General features: G+C 39.3%; 1 protein-coding gene across 26 annotated transcripts in view; it reads right to left on the bottom strand.

Moving 5' to 3' along the window:
- erbin (erbb2 interacting protein) overlaps positions 1 to 21,296 on the bottom strand; it is an 88,192-nt gene that overhangs the window by 14,909 nt on the left and 51,987 nt on the right. For 2 of the 26 annotated variants that reach the window (XM_051938476.1, XM_051938482.1), the window contains 5 exons: positions 20,557 to 20,613; positions 19,851 to 20,018; positions 18,802 to 18,894; positions 18,638 to 18,712; positions 15,541 to 18,555 (listed from right to left, as the gene is read on the bottom strand). The exons of 3 other annotated variants lie outside the window; for them this stretch is intronic. In XM_051938476.1, coding sequence (XP_051794436.1) covers positions 18,448 to 18,555; positions 18,638 to 18,712; positions 18,802 to 18,894; positions 19,851 to 20,018; positions 20,557 to 20,613 — 501 coding nt within the window. In that variant the 3' untranslated portion in view covers positions 15,541 to 18,447. Of the gene's footprint in view, positions 1 to 2,230; positions 2,568 to 2,649; positions 2,725 to 2,813; positions 2,906 to 3,862; positions 4,031 to 5,571; positions 5,629 to 15,540; positions 18,556 to 18,637; positions 18,713 to 18,801; positions 18,895 to 19,850; positions 20,019 to 20,556; positions 20,614 to 21,296 lie in introns of those variants that run through there. 21 more of the 26 variants (XM_022191602.2, XM_022191604.2, XM_051938470.1 and 18 more) reach the window with 16 other exon arrangements.

The raw sequence follows: 21,296 nt of genomic DNA, 5'->3' as shown, positions 1-21,296 counted from the left end.
GTTATTTCTCTTTATATTTCCACATTTATTGATTGATTGATTTATATTTGATTTGGCACTCCTGTGACTCCATAGTTATATATATATATATATATATATATATATGATATTAATTTACCTGGCTAATGTATATGGAGACCCAACAAATTTAAAGAGTGTGGAGAAACAGGTCTCCCTTTTTATCAGGAAGAAACCTCGAGAAAATGGATTCTTGACAAGTGACAATTTGGAAACATAATTTCTGCTCTGGACTACCAAGAAACAAAACTACTGAAAAAGAGACATTTTGGCCTGAGGTGGCACCAGAGGTGAAGCAATGTTGACAGAATGATCAGTGTTAACAGCATTAGTTTATTTTCCACAGGTTACTTCAGAAACAGGTAATTATGTACAAAATCTGGAATGTTGGATAAATGCATATCAATCATCATCTCACTGTGACTGTTTCAGAGAAACCTTAGAATACTAGCTATACATTAAAATGGGTGCCTCTGCATTGCAATTTATTGCTGGTTTACAATCGCAAGTCACTAATGCCATTACCTCTTTTCTCAAACATTTGGAGTATTTACAGATTGATTAATAAGGTCTAAAATTCCACAGAAGACTGCTAAATAAATAAGAACAATATGGCGAGCTTAAGAAACAAACCAACATGGATGAAGAAAGTGTGGAAACAGATTTTATCTCCCTAGATTGTCTACAATGTCAGACTTTTTTAATTTGCCATGATACAAAAGTGACCATTAGCCAGAATCTTCCCCCTAGTTTTAAAGTCAACAAAATCACCACAAATGGAAACAATTACAATCAACAATTTCATCTGTGTAAAATACAATATGCTGTGTGAATTCTTTTTTTGGAAATGCACATATGTTGTCATTGCCTGTAAAACATCAGAATGAGTTTAAACTAAATGGTACAGCTCATTTAGAATCGCTACCTTAAAACAGCACAACTATTATCGTCATTATTATTAAAGGGATAAAAATTTAGTTCATTTCCACAGTGTTTCATTTTGGTTGCCAGTGCCATGAGCATAAAATACAGATTAGACTTTGTTACACACAGAAGATACAGCAGACAACACTATCTACTGTTGGGAATGCTATTTGTTAAAACACTGTAGGATTAAAATGCTAATATATATATCGTACAAACAATTCAGTTGGTCACAAATATAATGCTGGAAATTATGGGCCATGACTTGTCATGAGAGTTTTATCATTTCCACTTCTTTGGAAACACGTCTCACTGAATAATTAATCACTGTACCATTGAATGAATATTAACAGGCTGAGGAATTAAAACTTATGACACCACCTTAAAAACCCACAGTTGTCCTTTGACAGTTCTTTGAGATGCAGCTTTAACTGGATTAGTTTTTGTCGACAGTTGATTATTTCACACGTGAGCATCAGGAGATACTGTATTCTACAGGACAGACAGTCAAAAGTCTCAGGCAAAGTGACAAACCTTTACACAATGCAGAGATTATTTTTGTTTGTTTTAAGCACTACCATATATATTCCTGTGCCGTTTCGTTACAAAAAAACAGAGAGACTCTTCACAATATAAAATCAATGTAAAATCATCAGGGATCACTAAAAAAGTTGTGTTTGCTTCAAAAAAATGATATTTGTGAATGAAAATAAAGGCTTTGAATATTGCTTTTAAGCCATTATGCTGGCAAATGTGTACTCAGATGTACTCAGATGTTTGTGAATATGGGATAGTTGCTTGCGGTTCTGGGGTCAAAGGTCCTCCCCTGTTCAAACAGTTCAAGGTCTATGGCACTTGACAACTTGCTTCTCCCAACTCTATCTCTGTACAGCAATGAAACACACAAAAAGGGATTGCTCCAAAGTGATGTGTAAAAAGCTGATAAAACGTTTTCATAGACCACAAAAGGCAACCCTGTGGTCTTCTCCCATGCTAAATAAAAAAAGGAAATAAGACTGCCACATTGTTGAAACCCACTCATCTTCACCTATGGCTGCCTGGAAGAAGGAGCCCTTGAAAATAAAATACGAGTGAAACATCGACCTTATTCCGAAATCTTTCTCAAGTTGTCTCCTGCTTTACTTCTCTTCACAATTGCTGAACTTGCTTTGGTTAACTAGCATAACTTCCACATCAATCTCTGCGGAAATACAGATACTTGCTAGCTTACGTTTACCTCAAAGACTAATAATGGGGAGACACGGCTTTGTCCCTCTGGTCTCGGTCCTTGGAAAAAAGGGTAAAAATCGGAAAAGAGATTAAGGCCGAGCAAGCACAAACTACCTTTCATATTCTCCCAAAATGTGATTTTCCATTCTGTTTTCCTGTCTCGTTATATGAGCACATGCAGAGTGCATTTCTTCTGAGAAACTGTGATCCGTTTATATTGCCAAAGGTGTGTACGGGTCTGGTGATGCGATATGTCCACATCTGGGATGAACTGACGACAGAACAGTCTGTAAGCTGGAGGATGTCGGTAGGTTTATGGAAGCAGGGGCGGACGACTTCTTCAGGAGGGACACTGCGTTCCCGTGATCGATATTCACAAAGCTGTATCCGTTCGCCTGTGAAAAAACACGCAGATTAACACGTTGCGGACTTTTGAATGATCACTAAACAGTTGTGGTTGCAGAGACAGCAGAATACCTGGATAATTTTATCTCCAGGCTGAAGAATCTTGGATGCTGGTCCTTCAGGTTGAACCCTTGTCACAAATATACCCTGAAATGACACGATTCAAAGACAAGAGTTACACACACAGAATTCACAAAGCGATGGATTCTTAGTGCTGATCCACAGTGACACTTTACATTGTCATCGGGTCGAAAGGGGTTCCTCGGCCTCCCACTCCTCCTGATATACTGAAACCCAGCTCTGGATTCTTCTCCACTTTCACACGGATCTGAAACACACCCACATACTTTCATTAGCTATTTTGTTCACAGTTATTCACGGGTAATTACACAATATTCCTGAATTAGCAGGAAGTTCGAGAACTCGATGTTTCTGGAACTGTCATGGTCGCTACTAACATTCTAACTCAAGAGACTTAAATTCTGCTGAAAGGACAACATCAGATTTTTACCTCCAAAGACTCAAAGCCTGAACACTCCCAGAAATAAATAGTCCCATTTTAGAGTTGAATAAGAAGCTCATGCCTCTTTCAGATGAGCATGTTTACAATCTGAACCTCAGATTTCTTGGCTTTTTTTTTTGCTTTTGTCACATTACGCTAACTGTTGGGTCATTTTTTCAATAAAACAAAGTCCTGCACCTCTATGGACACAGAGTAACAAAGGCAAGGCACAGTTATGATGCCACAAATCACCAAAAAAGCGGGATGAATTTGTTTTATCTGTTCTACAAAAAGTGTCAAACATAAGGCTAATCAAGAGTCAGCAGGGGGAGTAGCTCAGTTTATCACAAAGCCTAAAAACAAGAGGAAATGCTGCCCTGACTCAGTTACAAGTTAGAAACATCCACCTTCCAGCACCTCTAAAGCTTACAAATTTAAAGCTCAACAACAAACTGAAGCTGTACAGCCGGTTATGGGCTGGGCCTTGAGCTTTCTTGCACCAAGTACAGACTTGCATCCTTGGGAGTTCGAACTGGTTGAACTTGGAGCAGCAGCACAGGTTGAATCTATCCTGGGTGGTGCCAATAAATTCACTCAGCTGGTCTCATCGCTTTGAAAGAGCTGAGACAGCCACAGTGATGCATGACAGGTCAACTAACGCACAGAGGCTCCTCCAGGATATTATATCACTGTCCGAATGTTGCAGAGCAGCACAAACTGGACACACAACGCTTCAAATCTCAGCGTTTCTACAAGTCATTCAGTACAAACACTATCATTCACCTCCTGCTGCAGACCGTCGTGTGGAATGCGTGGAGGCCCCGGAGGCTGCTGGGACACTTTGAGCATCAGGTAATCAATGAGCTGCTCTCTAGACGGGTGACGGGCCATGGACGCCTGGCTCATCTGAGGACGAACAGACGGGCCCATCTGACCATTCACCAAAGGCACCTAGGAAACAAACACACAATGATGATTATACACTACCGTTTAAAAGTTTGGTTCACTTTGAAATTTACTTATTTTTGAAAGAAAAGCATTTTTTTCAATGAAGATAGCATTAAATGAATCAGAAACACAGTCTAGACAATGTGAATGTGGTTAATGACTATTCTTGCTGGAATCAGCTGATTTTTAATGGAATATCTCCATAGGAACACAGAGGAACATTTCCAGCAACCATCACTCCTGTGTTCTAATGCTACATTGTGTTAGCTAATGGTGTTGAAAGGCTCATTGATGATTAGAAAACCCTCGTGGAATTATGTTAGCACATGAATAAAGTGTGAGTTTTCATGGAAAACATGAAATTGTCTGGGTGACCCCAAACTTTCGCACAGTAGCGTATGTTTGTGCGGTTTTAAATTTACTACACTTGTGAAAATAACCACCGTCTTCAAAGAGGCAACCAGATTCAGTGGGAGATTCTCTAGTTAAAAACAAGATATGTTCCATCACGGTGACACAATAATGATTATACCAGTGTGCGCCAATGACGTCGGACCATCGGTCAAATCCGATTTGTGTACCAAAGGTCCGGTAAAACTTACTACATTACTGGTCTCATGTCCGGTGTAATTTTTTCCTGTAACCCCGAAGTTCCACATAATGCGATCGCGCCGCGCAACGGAACGAAGCGCCGCCGTCTTGCTCCGAAAGTCAAAGCACACAGCAAGCGCAGCGCAGCGGCGCACCGTCCGGATGGGGAGGGCTGCTCCTCAGAGAGGCTCTCGTGTGAACAGCGATATCACGCGATAAAAACCCATGATATAAACAGAAAATAAATAAACCACAACTCATTTTGCTTCTACAAGGTCGCTCTGCTTGACCCAGCCACATTGCTCTGTGATTTATAGGCTGTTTCAGGGCTTTCTTGAGCTAGAATCTTGATCTTGGTTTCATACATACCTGCAAACATAATTAATAAAGTAGTAAATTTGTATAACAATTATCAAAATTAAATTATACATCAACTTTTGGTACATTTGTGCATAAAATATTCGGTCCAGTAAAAATTACTGTTTACTGGTCCACGGTCCAGTAATAAATTGTGCCCATTCGCGCAGACTGTTATACACTACCGTTTAAAAGTTGTGAATGTGGTTAATGACTGTTCTTGCTGGAATCAGCTGATTTTTAATGGAATATCTCCATAGGAACACAGAGGAACATTTCCAGCAACCATCACTCCTGTGTTCTAATGCTACATTGTGTTAGCTAATGGTGTTGAAAGGCTAACTGATGATTAGAAAACCCTCGTGGAATTATGTTAGCACATGAATAAAAGTGTGAGTTTTCATGGAAAACATGAAATTGTCTGGGTGACCCCAAACTGTTGCACAGTAGCGTATGTTTGTGCGGTTTTAAATTTCCTACACTTGTGAAAATAACCATCGTCTTCAAAGAGGCAACCAGATTCAGTGGGAGATTCTCTAGTTAAAAACAAGATATGTTCCATCACGGTGACTCCAGTTTGTGAGCATTAAACCTACTTTTCTGTGGGGGTCCAGAGTGTAGCTTTGCGGCCCTTGGGAAGCAAAAACGTCATCCTGAAAGGGAAGACAGTGATGATTACCAACACTGCACTCACACCTCTTTCAGCTAAAACCCATCCACAACCAAGAACAACAGACAAGACAGATCATTAAAAGGCTGACATGAACAGATTTCATTTCTGGTGATGACATGACAGTGAGATGTCGATTTAGTATGGAAAAAAGAATAAAACATCTGATTTAGAGGATGAAAAACTGAGATTAAACTGTGCTTTGGCTCTATTCGGTCTGTCAGTGGCATGTAATTTTGAACATTGGCCTCCTGAAGATGCAGCGAATCGAAAATGTTAAGCAGGGAAGGAGTTGCACAACACTCTCAGTAAGCTTTAGCTTCATTTTCATAGATTCTAAAACCCACTTTCTAAATCATTTAGACACATACTTAGACCACTTACCTTTGACAAACATGCCCACACACAAAGTGAGAGGTTAGGAAGTGATTCTGAAGTGATCAAACGTCAGAGTGAAGATGATGAATGAGCAAAATAAGGATTCAATCTGCAATTAACACCAAACAGAAACCTAGACTGGGTGCTTTGGGATATTATCTATCTATAGGGCTGCAGTGAGGCGAAACAAAAACTGGTGGAAGAAAAAAATGGCTGAAATCAGAACTAACCAGTGGCACAACTTGCCAATTTTCCAAGTGAATGAAAAAACCCAGAATTCAACCAAAAATTCCAAACGACTGAATTCAAAAGGAGCAAGCCATACATAGCAAATCCACTGAGACATTTTACTGTCACTTGTAGAAACGAAACAGGCAGCACTCACCTTCCGCACATGGAACTACTATCAAAGCTCTGTCAATAAAAACAGTATTGGTGAGAGGTTGCGCCACACCAACACTGGAAGGCTCTCGGTTCTTTATGTAACACACTTTGGAGGAGAAAGACAGAGGAGCATTGCTGTGGAAGGGAAAACAAACAGAAAAAAGGCAGGTTAGTTATTTATCACGCCATATATGCATGTTGATAACAACCGCGACTAGGCCGCACATCCGCGGTGTTGCCTAGCGAGTAATGCCGCGGAAGGTTCATCTTACTCGTGTGGGTAGAGCCGCAACTCCTCGATGTCTCCCAGGAAACCGAACAGAGTGCGCATCTGCTCGCTGCTCACAGCCGAGGACAGGTTGGTGACCTGGACGACGGCGGTCCCCGGTAACCCGCTCATAGTGCACATTTATAAGGACGACGACAATCTTTCAGCGTGGTATTGGGACAACATTTATTTTTCTGTTACCCTCCACGGTGCAATACTCGGTGCAGCCTGCGGGCCGAGCGAGGTGCTTCACTGTCTTCCTCACTTTTTAACAGTCTTGGACAATGAAGTTTGAGGTGGACTACCGCCCCCTGCAGTACCACACCGTGTATTACATCAACCAGCGCTTCAAGTGTGGACCAAAACACACTTTGCAGAAGAGGAGGAATAACAGCCAAGATATTCCATCCACAAGACAAGTCAAGTCAAACTCTGCAGTCACCATTAATTATATATTAAGCTGCAAATTCAAAACAACAGACATTAAGAACAGTATTGTACAAATTTACTTAACAAATATAACAAATAGAATAGAATAGAATAGAATAGAATAGAATATCCTTTATTAGTCCCACAAGGGGAAATTTGCAATGTCACAGCAGCCAAAGTGACAGTAAGAAAAGCAACCCCCCTCCCCAAAAAAACAAAACAACTATAAATTAATAAAAAGGTGACGTATTCACACTATATATCCATACTAAGAACATGAATTTAAGAATATTTACATGAATTAATTGCACTTGGGATGTTAGCTATTGTGTTTTAACAATAATGAAATTATTGATTGTTCACCACAGTAATTTAAATATTATTCAAATGCACTGAAAAAATTCAAAAATTAGGATTAAAACCCTACAAATGCATTTATGATACAAACTTGCCTAACAATTTAAAATAGTAAGGTAAAGGTTAATTTAGCAATTTATCAAAAATATTAGAACTATATGTGTGGCAGAAGTTTGCGCCACTATGAAGTGAATTTGAATAACTTACAGTTCAATTTGAGAACATCCCCGGTTTGCGTCCCAGCCTCATGTATATCCAGATAGATGCTAATCTGGATATACATGAGTTAGGCTTTATAACTACAATTGGTAGTATTGGTGGTATTAATAGTAATGCGACTACCAACTACTGCTGCTGATACTGTCACTGCTACTACAACTTGTAATACTATTACACATGCTGATGCTACGTCTACGACTCTAACAGCTACTTATATTACTACTGCTGCTTGTACTTTTCGTATTACTACTACTGCTTGTACAACTATACTACAGCTACTATTAATCGTCTGGTATTTGGTCGTCCAGCTGTTAGCTCGTGTTAGTGTTTTGCTAATGGCTAACTAGTTATTGAGGTAAATTTACATAAATCATGATATTCTAGAGTCTTAACTGGAATATTTCTAACAGGAATCTTTTTGTATTGTGCTGATAAACAACAATAACCCAACTTTCAGATAATATTTATTGTTTGTGATTGTGAGACTAAATTCCTCCACATTCTGGAACTTTACCTGCAGCAGCTGTAGGAATAAATAAAAATAAAATCTGTTCATTTCCACATTATGCACATTTATTTATTCTTAATATCTCAGACTGAATGGTAGCTGTCAGTAAAAACAAACTTATCTGCTGGACTGCATCCCATAATGAAACATGGACAGAATTTAACACTCATGTATCCATGGCAACGCTTAAGTTTCTGATTCTTACCAAAGTTCACAACAAAAATAAAGATTGTAATGTAAAACTTCAGGGATGACTGCTCACCAGAAGTATTCTGATCAACACTTCATGATCAGTGTCAGAACAGATGCTACAACTCCAGCTGTTCCATTAGATTGCAGTTATTTACAGAGAAATTAAAACATCACATTCCTCATCAAAACTAAATGGGACTTTTATTAAATAATGTGTTGGGTGAATAAACAGTGTACTTAAATGAGGAGATGTGAGACTTCCACAGCATGGATCACCATCAACTGGATCTGCTGTTGATTCAGAGCTGAACGTCAGAATGAATTGAGATAGAAAAGCTGCTTTGAGCTGCAACATTACGGTCTGACAATCCAACACCATCACACTTTTCATCTGGTTGTTCTGCTTCAACATGCTGTGAAGTTCAGTTTTTACCTGAATCAATACAGAGATTCTATTTCCAACCAAGACTGGAATAAAAATTAGAACATTATGAGGTTATTAATGCAACTAAATCCTTTCAGATGGAAGGATTTACTTCTAAGTTGTAATACAAGTTTCAGTTGGAGCACTTTGCATTCACAAAGAAAAACAGCGATACCTTCATAGCAACATTTCATAAACCTAAAGCTTCCCTGTTGGCTCATTGGTGGAGTTTGTTCCTGAGCATCTGAACCTTAAATCCAGTCAGAGGACCATCTTCAGTCAGAGAACTTCAAGACCTTCCATCGGCTGGACCAGATGTGGCATCATCTTCCTCTGAACATCTGGATGACAGGAGAAAAGACAGAAATCAAACACAGATCACACAAAAACAATTTATACACTTTCATCATTTTATAAAAGTAGCATGAACTTCATTAAAAGTGGACAACATCAGTAATGGAAGTAAATGTTCTTATCTCGTGTTGAAGTTAAATTCAAAGTCAATTTTAATGACAGTTTATCCTGAGAGGAGTGAGAATGGAGCTTTTCTTTCCTTTTTTAGAATATTCCCTCAAAATATTCTGTTTGTTATTGGCTTTAGAAGCATTTTTCTTGACTTATTTTTTAGATACCTCAGACTGATGCACTTTGCTGGTTTGCCGATAATTTCATGCACAATGACAATAAAGATCTTCTATTCTAACATATTTTGCTAAAACAAGAACTGCAAACCTTCTCAACCATCTATCAGTCTGCAAAATTCCAGCTGCAACAAAGAATTATCTGATGTAGTTATTATTAGAATCTTTACTGAACCAGCCCTGGAATTAATAAAAATCTGTATATGGATATGATTTTCTCTGATGGGACCACTAAAACTGCATACAATAAAGTAAAGCTCTTCTGCATTGCACACATACTACACTTTTGTATAACTCTGGATGTCAAAGTAAAGGCAGACAGATCCACCGATCAGCCACAACATTCTGACCACTGACAGCTGAAGACAACAACATCCATCATCTTTTTCTAATGCAACGTTCTGCTGGGAAACCTTGACGTTCATGTTGAAGTTTGACATGTACCACCACCTAAACACTGCAGGACAAACAACCCCAGTCCCCATGGCAACAGCAGTCCTTGACTACAGCTGCCACCCTCAGCAGGACAAACTAATACTGCTCAGGAGTGGTCCGAGGAACACGACAGAGCTCAGCTGTTCACCAGGGTTCCACACTCCCCACATCCAGATCCGATTGAGCATCTGTGGGATGGTCCAGGATCAGCCTGGTCTAGGCAGGACCCACCCTGCAACCCACAGGACCCACAGGACATCCTCAGAGGTCCTGATGAACCACTGGGTCAGAGGAGTTTTGGCGGCATAAAGGGACCAACACAGTATTAGTCAGGTGGTCATAATATTATACTGTTATATTGTCATGCAGATTATATGACCGGTAAATGTTACCATCAATTATAACACCCACATTGATCAGGGGAAAAAAAATTATCAGTTCATTCAGAAACTGTGGGGTTAAACCTCAAAACACAGACCTCAACAGCAGTTTGTTTCAAAGCAGAAGACCAGCTGGTTTTCACCAGAGCCCTAGAGATAGTAAGAGTTGCAACACTCCCATAGGGTGCCGTTTTACGCTTTCTTCCAGTCTACTTCCGGGTTGTGGAGACTTGTTTAGTTCCTAGCACCGCTTCGACAGTGATAGACACCATTCATTTGCACTGCAGGTTGTTGAGTATATGTGGAGGTAAGCTGATGAAATGCTTACCTCTTGAATTGTCAACTGCCTATATTTTATCAGAGGCTCTTTATGATGCATATGCTGAGCTTTATTTGTATTTGCGCAGCGTAATTATATATATTTTTTATCTTGGTAGACGACCGAATTTCTGCTACTTTTTTTAGCTCGACTCTGCTGTTAGCTGTGAAGTTATCTCCAGGGATATATTGACGGATTAATTGTTGATGAGTCGCTACCTCTTTATAATTTTAACGTCTTTATATTATATCAGAAGCCCTTTGTGGTGCATACATTTATCTATATTTGTGAATATTGGCAGATGACCGACTTTCAGGCATTGCCATGTGCTTGTTAGCTCTTCTTTGAAAGCTACCTAGCTACATCGCTACCTCTTTTTAATTGTCAAGACTACGTCCTTTATATGAGACCCTTTATAATGCATAAACTTATACTTGTAAGTATTTAACAAATATATTTATTAATATCTATCGTATCTATCTATCCGCCAGTATCCCGAGAGCCCTCACTGAACACACGAAGACTCTCATTGTTTCTCCCATTGTCAATAAAACATACTATTTCAATCATCAAAGCATAATGAGTTGTTATTCTTGAATATATATATTTTGTGTATGTCTTAAAATGGTTATAGTGAGTCAACTCCTGCCTCATCAGAAGTGGTTGGACACTATCTGCTGAATGGACTGTTGTTACTCTGCTTTTCAAAAATTAACATCTTCAATCATCTTACATTTCTGTGTAAAAGTCGATTTTCCATGCTAACACGAATGTGAAACATTCCCTCCAAAACCCCAAAAGTGTCTTTAATATGTCACCTTACGGCTCAAAATGTAAAACTGACATTTACATACATACTCCAATGAATTAATAATCAAACAAGTACTTGGAGGTGTGATTTTATTCCTTTTTTACCGTGAAATCGCCGCTCTCAGTCCCATAGAAGGAAATGACAGCGCTGCCTGTTTGGAACTATTCAGGCTTACATGAACCACGTGACCGCCCCGCTGCGAGAGCATGAGTGTCGCAACTCTTACTGTCTCTAGGGCTCTGGTTTTCACTAAAGAAGCTTTCAGAGCAACAATTAAATGACAGTTTTGTTCTCATTAATTTCAATCAGCCAAAATATTGCATACACACACCAGGAAAAGATATTTTTTAAATAAATAGTTCATTTGTATCAGTACTTTCATCAAATCAGGATAACTCTGTGTCCTGTTGTACCATGTTTTCCCAACAGATGGCATTACCCTCATGAATGGAGCATCAGCAGGTGACATCTACAACACAACAGAAATGTCTGGAAGCCAGTGGCCTTCACTTTGAGCACCTCTTGTAATTGTAGAGGCCAAAGATAACTTTTATTGATCTCATGATGTCTAAATAAATTTGGTATTAAAATATTTATGCATTTTTTTATTTTCCTGATGTGTGTTAACATTATTTTTGGCTGACTGTGTATGATGGGTTTCTGACAGGTCACCAGTCAACATCTTTTTCTAATAATGACAAACATACCTGCATTCTACAGGAGTGATTTTCCTCATGTGCAGGTAAAGATGTGTGAGGAGCTTAGAGATGACAGGAGCAGGAGTCATCCTCACTAATACAGCTTCCACCTAGAAACAGAAAGACCACAAACAAACACACTGATAGACTCTTAAATGTTCAATCCTATCTGTTTAGGAAGTGTTGTTTTTCTAAATTCTGCTGAAAGCACTGACAGACATTCTCTCACAAGGTTGTGTAAAAAGCAGCCTGTCCTCTGAGCTACTGAGAAATCTTCCTGAAGAAAGTTTCGATGTGTAAATCGGCTCAACAAAAACTAAAGCCTCAGTCAGAGATAATGGGTATCGCAAATTACAAACAATTTTCTTTGTTAACGCAGACTATTTGCTTCAACCTCACACAAAAAGGGGAGTTTAACTCGTTAGCTGCCTGAATATGAACGGCTTGTGCAGTTCTAGATCCACAAGTAGGATGTTTCAACTCATGTTTTACTACAGATACATGCAATAATTATTAAATACAATGGCTGTCTGTTAGTTTATTCACTATTAATGTCACTTTATATACTGGATTGAACTTGAGCAGCGGAAGAGAGAAGGAATTTCATGAAATTATGGAGATTCAGAGAGGTAATGTTGCACAATGTGAAGTTAAGCGTGGTTTAATTCAAACCAGCTGAATGTTCAACTTCAATTCAGTTTTATTTATATAGCGCCAATTACAGTCAAATGATCTCAAGATGCTCTACAGAACCCATATGCCTGACCCCCAGAGCAAGCCCCAAGGCGACAGTGGCAAGGAAAACACCCTTTTAACAGGGAAAAAAACCTTGGGCAGAATCCGGCTCTTTATGTCGGGGGACACATTTGCCTGCAGGCCGGGCGGGTTGTAAGGGGCAGAACTTCAGTGCAGCTGAACGGGTTAAAGCACAATAACGTTTTTAAAAGCTGAAATACACAGCAGAGAAATACAGGTTGAGAAATTCATTCGAATTATGACGGACAGCTGAGGCAGCAACTAACACAGGTGTTCAGCGGTAAGTTAGCCCGCTAGCCAACTTAGCCGCTTAGCTAGCTAACGCGTCTGGACCAACTGCTGAAACACGACAAAACACAACTCTTCACAAGTCGCTGACTTAACGTACAACAAAACAATGCTACTGGTTAGAAGTGTTTATCTTCTTACCGTGTCTTACTCCAAAAATAAGGTCAACAGCAGACAAGCTGACCATACTGTAGTCTATGCTAACGTTCCATCCACCTGGAGACTCGGATCAAAACGTAACAAGCATTACCCACAATTCCAAGCGGCAGCTTCAGACTAAACAAATCCAGCCGCTCACACGAAAACTAAAGCAAATAAAAATGTCAAACCACCGTGGGGTGGTCAGGTTTTCCTGGGAGATTGTATCACACATGGAAATGCCTCCACATAAATAAGCGAACACCATGAGTGAGACCAACAGCCGGTCAGTGGACTATATATACAGCTGAAATGCCTTACATTAACGTGGAGGTTGGCTTGACCGGTCGTAGTCAAAGTTCCCATTGCATTTGCAACGAATTAAACACCAATCAGGCTATTTGTGTCCACAAGGACAATGTTCGCAAAACTGTAACTGTGATGAGACTAGGCCGTGTTTGAGCTTCATGTGGATGACAGTCTGTACTGAGATAATTCACCAAATTAAGGGGTTTGTAAATTACAGTAAGTACAAGAGGGAGGGTTCACAAAAGGGTAAGACAAAAGTAGATCTTTGGAATAACAGACTGTGCTCACGGACTGTATTTGTGTCCGACTTGAGCTGGATAGTAGTGCAAATTGTGGATTAGGGGATTGGATGACTCCACTACAGTGGAGAAGTAAGACAAAGGTTAACACCTTTGTTCACCATCCTGTGTCCGACTTGAGCTAGATAGTAGTGCAAATTGTGGATTCGGGGATTGGATGACTCCACTACAGTGGAGAAGTAAACAAACCGCTTATGTTCACCAACATAAGAGGTTTGTAAGTTACAATAAATACAACAGGATGGGTCACCAAAATCACACAGTGCAGTGTGGAATAAATGCAGCTCGAAACATCAAGTCAAATCACAGATTGTGATGTAATTGCTCACGGACTCCCTTTGTGTCCACTCACAAATGGGTTTGAGCTGGATAGTAGTGCAAATTGGGCATGAGAGGATTGCATGGGAGTCTACAGTGGAAAAGTAAAACTAGCATCAATGATGCAAAGGTGTAGTTCACCAACATAAGAGGTTTGTAAGTTGTAAGACCTCTGCAATCAGAAGAAGACGACAACAGGGTTAGAAGGAAGAAGAAGAAGAAGAAGACAGAAGAAGGAAGACAGAAGAAGGAAGAAGAGGACAAGAAGAAGAAGAAGACAGGGTTAGACAGGGTTAGACAGAGGAAGAAGGAGAAGACAGGGCTAGAAGGAGAAGACAGGGTTAGAAGGGTTAGAAGGAGGAAGACAGGGTTAGACAGATGAAGAAGATGATGAAGAAGATGAAGATGAAGAAGATGAAGATGAAGATGAAGAAGACAGGGTTAGAAGGGTTAGAGGTGGCTAATGCAATGGAGAACAGAACTTCGTGGTAGGTCAAACCAACCTTCATTTTTCTAAATATCATTTAATTTTTTATTTATCTGGAAACATTCAGCTAAGTAGCTCCAAGCATGGCTGAAGTGAAGCCGTGTCACCGTTGAGCTTCGGCTGATTCTGCCATCAGACACTGAAAGGACACTGCTAATTCGGTAAATTGATGTTTATTTTCTTATCGGTGGCAGAATCAGCCGAAGCTCAACGGTGACATGGCTTCACTTCAGCCTTGCTCGGAGCTGGTGTCAGGCAGGAATCCTGTGTTCAGAATCCCCCGTCCAGAGCAAACTGATTTGCATTTTTCCTTTTCTTGGTGGACTGAGGAAATATAAAGAGAAATAAATAAACAAATGTGGAAATATAAAGAGAAATAAATAAATAAATGTGGAAATATAAAGAGAAATAAATAATTAAATAAATAAATGTGGAAATATAAAGAGAAATAAATAAATAAAAGGAAAATTAAATGCAGACAATTTTCCTTTTTATTTATTTCTCTTTATATATCCACATTTAGTTATTTCTCTTTATATTTCCACATTTATTGATTGATTGATTTATATTTTGATTTGGCACTCCTGTGACTCCATAGTTATATATATATATATATATATATATATATATATGATATTAATTTACCTGGCTAATGTATATGGAGACCCAACAAATTTAAAGAGTGTGGAGAAACAGGTCTCCCTTTTTATCAGGAAGAAACCTCGAGAAAAATGGATTCTTGACAAGTGACAATTTGGAAACATAATTTCTGCTCTGGACTACCAAGAAACAAAACTACTGAAAAAGAGACATTTTGGCCTGAGGGTGGCACCAGAGGTGAAGCAATGTTGACAGAATTATCAGTGTTAAACAGCATTAGTTTATTTTCCACAGGTTACTTCAGAAACAGGTAATTATGTACAAAATCTGGAATGTTGGATAAATGCATATCAATCATCATCTCACTGTGACTGTTTCCAGAGAAACCTTAGAAATACTAGCTATACATTAAAATGGGTGCCTCTGCATTGCAATTTATTGCTGGTTTTACAATCGCAAGTCACTAATGCCATTACCTCTTTTCTCAAACATTTTGGAGTATTTACAGATTGATTAATAAGGTCTAAAATTCCACAGAAGACTGCTAAATAAATAAGAACAATATGGGAGCTTAAGAAACAAACCAACATGGATGAAGAAAGTGTGAAAACAGATTTTATCTCCCTAGATTGTCTACAATGTCAGACTTTTTTTTAATTTGCCATGAATATAAAGTGACCATTAGCCCAGAAATTCTTCCCCCTAGTTTTAAAGTCAACAAAAATCACCAACAAAATGGAAACAATTACAATCAACAATTTCATCTGTGTAAAATACAATATGCTGTGTGAATTTTTTTTTTGGAAATGCACATATGTTGTCATTTGCCTGTAAAACATCAGAATGAGTTTTAAAACTAAATGGTACAGCTTCATTTAGAATCGCTACCTTAAAACAGCACAACTATTATCGTCATTATTATTAAAGGGATAAAAATTTAGTTCATTTCCACAGTGTTTTCATTTTGGTTTGCCAGTGCCATGAGCATAAAATACAGATTAGACTTTGTTACATACAAGAAGAGTACAGCAGACAACACTATCTACTGTTGGGGAATGCTATTTGTTAAAACACTGTAGGATTAAAATGCTAATATATATATCGTACAAACAATTCAGTGGTCACAAATATAATGCTGGAAATTATGGGGCCATGACTTGTCATGAGAGTTTTATCATTTCCACTTCTTTTGGAAACACGTCTCACTGAATAATTAATCACTGTACCATTGAATGAATATTAACAGGCTGAGGAATTAAAACTTATGACACCACCTTAAAAAACCCACAGTTGTCCTTCTGACAGTTCTTTTGAGATGCAGCTTTAACTGGATTAGTTTTTGTCGACAGTTGATTATTTCACACGTGAGCATCAGGAGATACTGTATTCTACAGGACAGACAGTCAAAAGTCTCAGGCAAAGTGACAAACCTTTACACAATGCAGAGATTATTTTTTGTTTTGTTTTAAGCACTACCATATATATTCCTGTGCCGTTTCGTTACAAAAAAAACAGAGACTCTTCACAATATAAAAATCATGTAAAATCATCAGGGATCACTAAAAAGTTGTGTTTTGCTTCAAAAAAATGATATTTTGTGAATGAAAATAAAGGCTTTGAATATTGCTTTTAAGCCATTATGCTGCAAATGTGTACTCAGATGTACTCAGATGTTTGTGAATATGGGATATTGCTTGGGTTCTGGGGTCAAAGGTCCTCCCCTGTTCAAACAGTTCAAGGTCTATGGCACTTGACAACTTGCTTCTCCCAACTCTATTCTCTGTACAGCAATGAAACACACAAAAAAGGGATTGCTCCAAAGTGATGTGTAAAAAGCTTGATAAAACGTTTTCATAGACACAAAAGGCAACCTGTGGTCTTCTCCCATGTAAATAAAAAAAGGAAATAAGACTGCCACATTGTTGAAACCCACTCATCTCACCTATGGCTGCCTGGAAGAAGGAGCCCTTGAAAATAAAAATACGAGTGAAACATCGACCTTATTCCGAAATCTTTCTCAAGTTGTCTCCTGCTTTTACTTTCTCTTTACAATTGCTGAACTTGCTTTGGTTAACTAGCATAACTTCCACATCAATCTCTGCGGAAATACAGATATTTGCTAGCTTACGTTTACCTCAAAGACTAATAATGGGGAGACACGGCTTTTGTCCCTCTGGTCTCGGTCCTTGGAAAAAAAGGGTAAAAATCGGCAAAAGAGATTAAGGCCGAGCAAGCACAAACTACCTTTCATATTCTCCCAAAATGTGATTTTCCATTCTGTTTTCCTGTCTCGTTATATGACCACATGCAGAGTGCATTTCTTCTGAGAAACTGTGATCCGTTTATATTGCAAAGGTGTGTACGGGTCTGGTGATGCGATATGTCCACATCTGGGATGAACTGACGACAGAACAGTCTGTAAGCTGGAGGATGTCGGTAGGTTTATGGAAGCAGGGGCGGACGACTTCTTCTTCTCGAATCTTCCCTCTTGCCAGAGGAGGAGGGGGGGGAATAATCTCTCCGAAAAACAAACTCCAAACGCCTCCTTGATCTACTTTCGTCTACACATGACAAGCACGTAACACTGTCCTCCAGATAAGATCGCACGGCAGACTAAAAAAAACAAACAAACAAAACGCTTTCAACTTCTTAAATAAAAAGTCCCAAAACAATAAAAAGAAAAGAAATAAAGGCAAACTGGATGACAGAGAGGGAGCCCTGCCCCCTAGTGGTCAGATTCATGTCCATATGCCCAGATAAAACCCAATTCATGATAGATGAGTTGATGTGTTTTGGACTAAAAAAAAAGAAAAAAAGATGATCTGTACAGAGACCACAGTACGTTATTTGCTTCAAAACACGTCATATCTTCAGCTTCTTTTGTATAAAAATATATATATACCACAGTGATGGCCTTTTGAGGACACGTACTTGTAGATGTTTGCTGCTGTCTCACTTCAATCCACTACATTCAGTGGTTTTCCCCGTTTAATCAAGGCTATGAAGACCTCTGGAGATCTCTTGCTATAAATAGTCCCGACAGGTATCAACAGATCAGTCTCTCTGTGTATAAAAATATGACAGTCACCATAAATTTCTCTGTTCGTCTCTCATGTGCCCCTCCCCCACCCCCACCCCCTCTCGGAGGTCAGTTTCAGTTGAGTCTACGCTTGCATTTCTCTTATGATAGTCAAATCCACAGTGTTTGGAAACGTCTTCAGGAGGGACACTGCATTCCCGTGATCGATATTCACAAAGCTGTATCCGTTCGCCTGTGAAAAAACACGCAGATTAACACGTTGCGGACTTTTGAATGATCACTAAACAGTTGTGGTTGCAGAGACAGCAGAATACCTGGATAATTTTATCTCCAGGCTGAAGAATCTTGGATGCTGGTCCTTCAGGTTGAACCCTTGTCACAAATATACCCTGAAATGACACGATTCAAAAGACAGAGTTACACACACAGAATTCACAAAGCGATGGATTCTTAGTGCTGATCCACAGTGACATTTTACATTGTCATCGGGTCGAAAGGGGTTTCCTCGGCCTCCCACTCCTCCTGATATACTGAAACCCAGCTCTGGATTCTTCTCCACTTTCACACGGATCTGAAACACACCCACATACTTTCATTAGCTATTTTGTTCACAGTTATTCACGGGTAATTACACAATATTCCTGAATTAGCAGGAAGTTCGAGAACTCGATGTTTCTGGAACTGTCATGGTCGCTACTAACATTTTAACTCAAGAGACTTAAATTCTGCTGAAAGGACAACATCAGATTTTTACCTCCAAAGACTCAAAGCCTGAACACTCCCAGAAATAAATAGTCTCATTTTAGAGTTGAATAAGAAGCTCATGCCTCTTTCAGATGAGCATGTTTACAATCTGAACCTCAGATTTCTTGGCTTTTTTTTTTTGCTTTTGTCACATTACGCTAACTGGGTCATTTTTTCAATAAAACAAAGTCCTGCACCTCTATGGACACAGAGTAACAAAGGCAAGGCACAGTTATGATGCCACAAATCACCAAAAAAAGCGGGAAGAATTTGTTTTATCTGTTCTACAAAAAGTGTCAAACATAAGGCTAATCAAGAGTCAGCAGGGGGAGTAGCTCAGTTTATCACAAAGCCTAAAAACAAGAGGAAATGCTACCCTGACTCAGTTACAAGTTAGAAACATCCACCTTCCAGCACCTCTAAAGCTTACAAATTTAAAGCTCAACAACAAACTGAAGCTGTACAGCCGGTTATGGGCTGGGCCTTGAGCTTTCTTGCACCAAGTACAGACTTGCATCCTTGGGAGTTCGAACTGGTTGAACTTGGAGCAGCAGCACAGGTTGAATCTATCCTGGGTGGTGCCAATAAATTCACTCAGCTGGTCTCATCGCTTTGAAAGAGCTGAGACAGCCACAGTGATGCATGACAGGTCAACTAACGCACAGAGGCTCCTCCAGGATATTATATCACTGTCCGAATGTTGCAGAGCAGCACAAACTGGACACACAGCGCTTCAAATCTCAGCGTTTCTACAAGTCATTCAGTACAAACACTATCATTCACCTCCTGCTGCAGACCGTCGTGTGGAATGCGTGGAGGCCCCGGAGGCTGCTGGGACACTTTGAGCATCAGGTAATCAATGAGCTGCTCTCTAGACGGGTGACGGGCCATGGACGCCTGGCTCATCTGAGGACGAACAGACGGGCCCATCTGACCATTCACCAAAGGCACCTAGGAAACAAACACACAATGATGATTATACACTACCGTGTAAAAGTTTGGTTCACTTTGAAATTTACTTATTTTTGAAAGAAAAGCATTTTTTAAATGAAGATAGCATTAAATGAATCAGAAACACAGTCTAGACAATGTGAATGTGGTTAATGACTATTCTTGCTGGAATCAGCTGATTTTTAATGGAATATCTCCATAGGAACACAGAGGAACATTTCCAGCAACCATCACTCCTGTGTTCTAATGCTACATTGTGTTAGCTAATGGTGTTGAAAGGCTAACTGATGATTAGAAAACCCTCGTGGAATTATGTTAGCACATGAATAAAAGTGTGAGTTTTCATGGAAAACATGAAATTGTCTGGGTGACCCCAAACTGTTGCACAGTAGCGTATGTTTGTGCGGTTTTAAATTTACTACACTTGTGAAAATAACCACCGTCTTCAAAGAGGCAACCAGATTCAGTGGGAGATTCTCTAGTTAAAAACAAGATATGTTCCATCACGGTGACTCCAGTTTGTGAGCATTAAACCTACTTTTCTGTGGGGGTCCAGAGTGTAGCTTTGCGGCCCTTGGGAAGCAAAAACGTCATCCTGAAAGGGAAGACAGTGATGATTACCAACACTGCACTCACACCTCTTTCAGCTAAAACCCATCCACAACCAAGAACAACAGACAAGACAGATCATTAAAAGGCTGACATGAACAGATTTCATTTCTGGTGATGACATGACAGTGAGATGTCGATTTAGTATGGAAAAAAGAATAAAAACATCTGATTTAGAGGATGAAAAACTGAGATTAAACTGTGCTTTGGCTCTATTCAGTCTGTAAGTGGCATGTAATTTTGAACATTGGCCTCCTGAAGATGCAGCGAATCAAAAATGTTAAGCAGGGAAGGAGTTGCGCAACACTCTCAGTAAGCTTTAGCTTCATTTTCATAGATTCTAAAACCCACTTTCTAAATCATTTAGACACATACTTAGACCACTTACCTTTGACAAACATGCCCACACACAAAGTGAGAGGTTAGGAAGTGATTCTGAAGTGATCAAACGTCAGAGTGAAGATGATGAATGAGCAAAATAAGGATTCAAAGTGCAATTAAAGCAGAAAAAACGATGGTTTCTGAGATGCATTGCAATCACAGGATGATATAAGTGTGGCAAGGAGGGGAGAGAACATACAGGGATGTTGATTACTATGTTAAAGAGTCTGGCAGGTTTTAAAGGGGTTGTTTTGCTCCATTTGTTAACACTAAAATTACTCAGAAGCT

This window comes from Acanthochromis polyacanthus, chromosome 18, assembly GCF_021347895.1.
Source record: "Acanthochromis polyacanthus isolate Apoly-LR-REF ecotype Palm Island chromosome 18, KAUST_Apoly_ChrSc, whole genome shotgun sequence".
Taxonomy (NCBI): Eukaryota; Metazoa; Chordata; class Actinopteri; family Pomacentridae; genus Acanthochromis; species Acanthochromis polyacanthus.
This window is presented reverse-complemented; position numbering and strand designations above follow the sequence as displayed.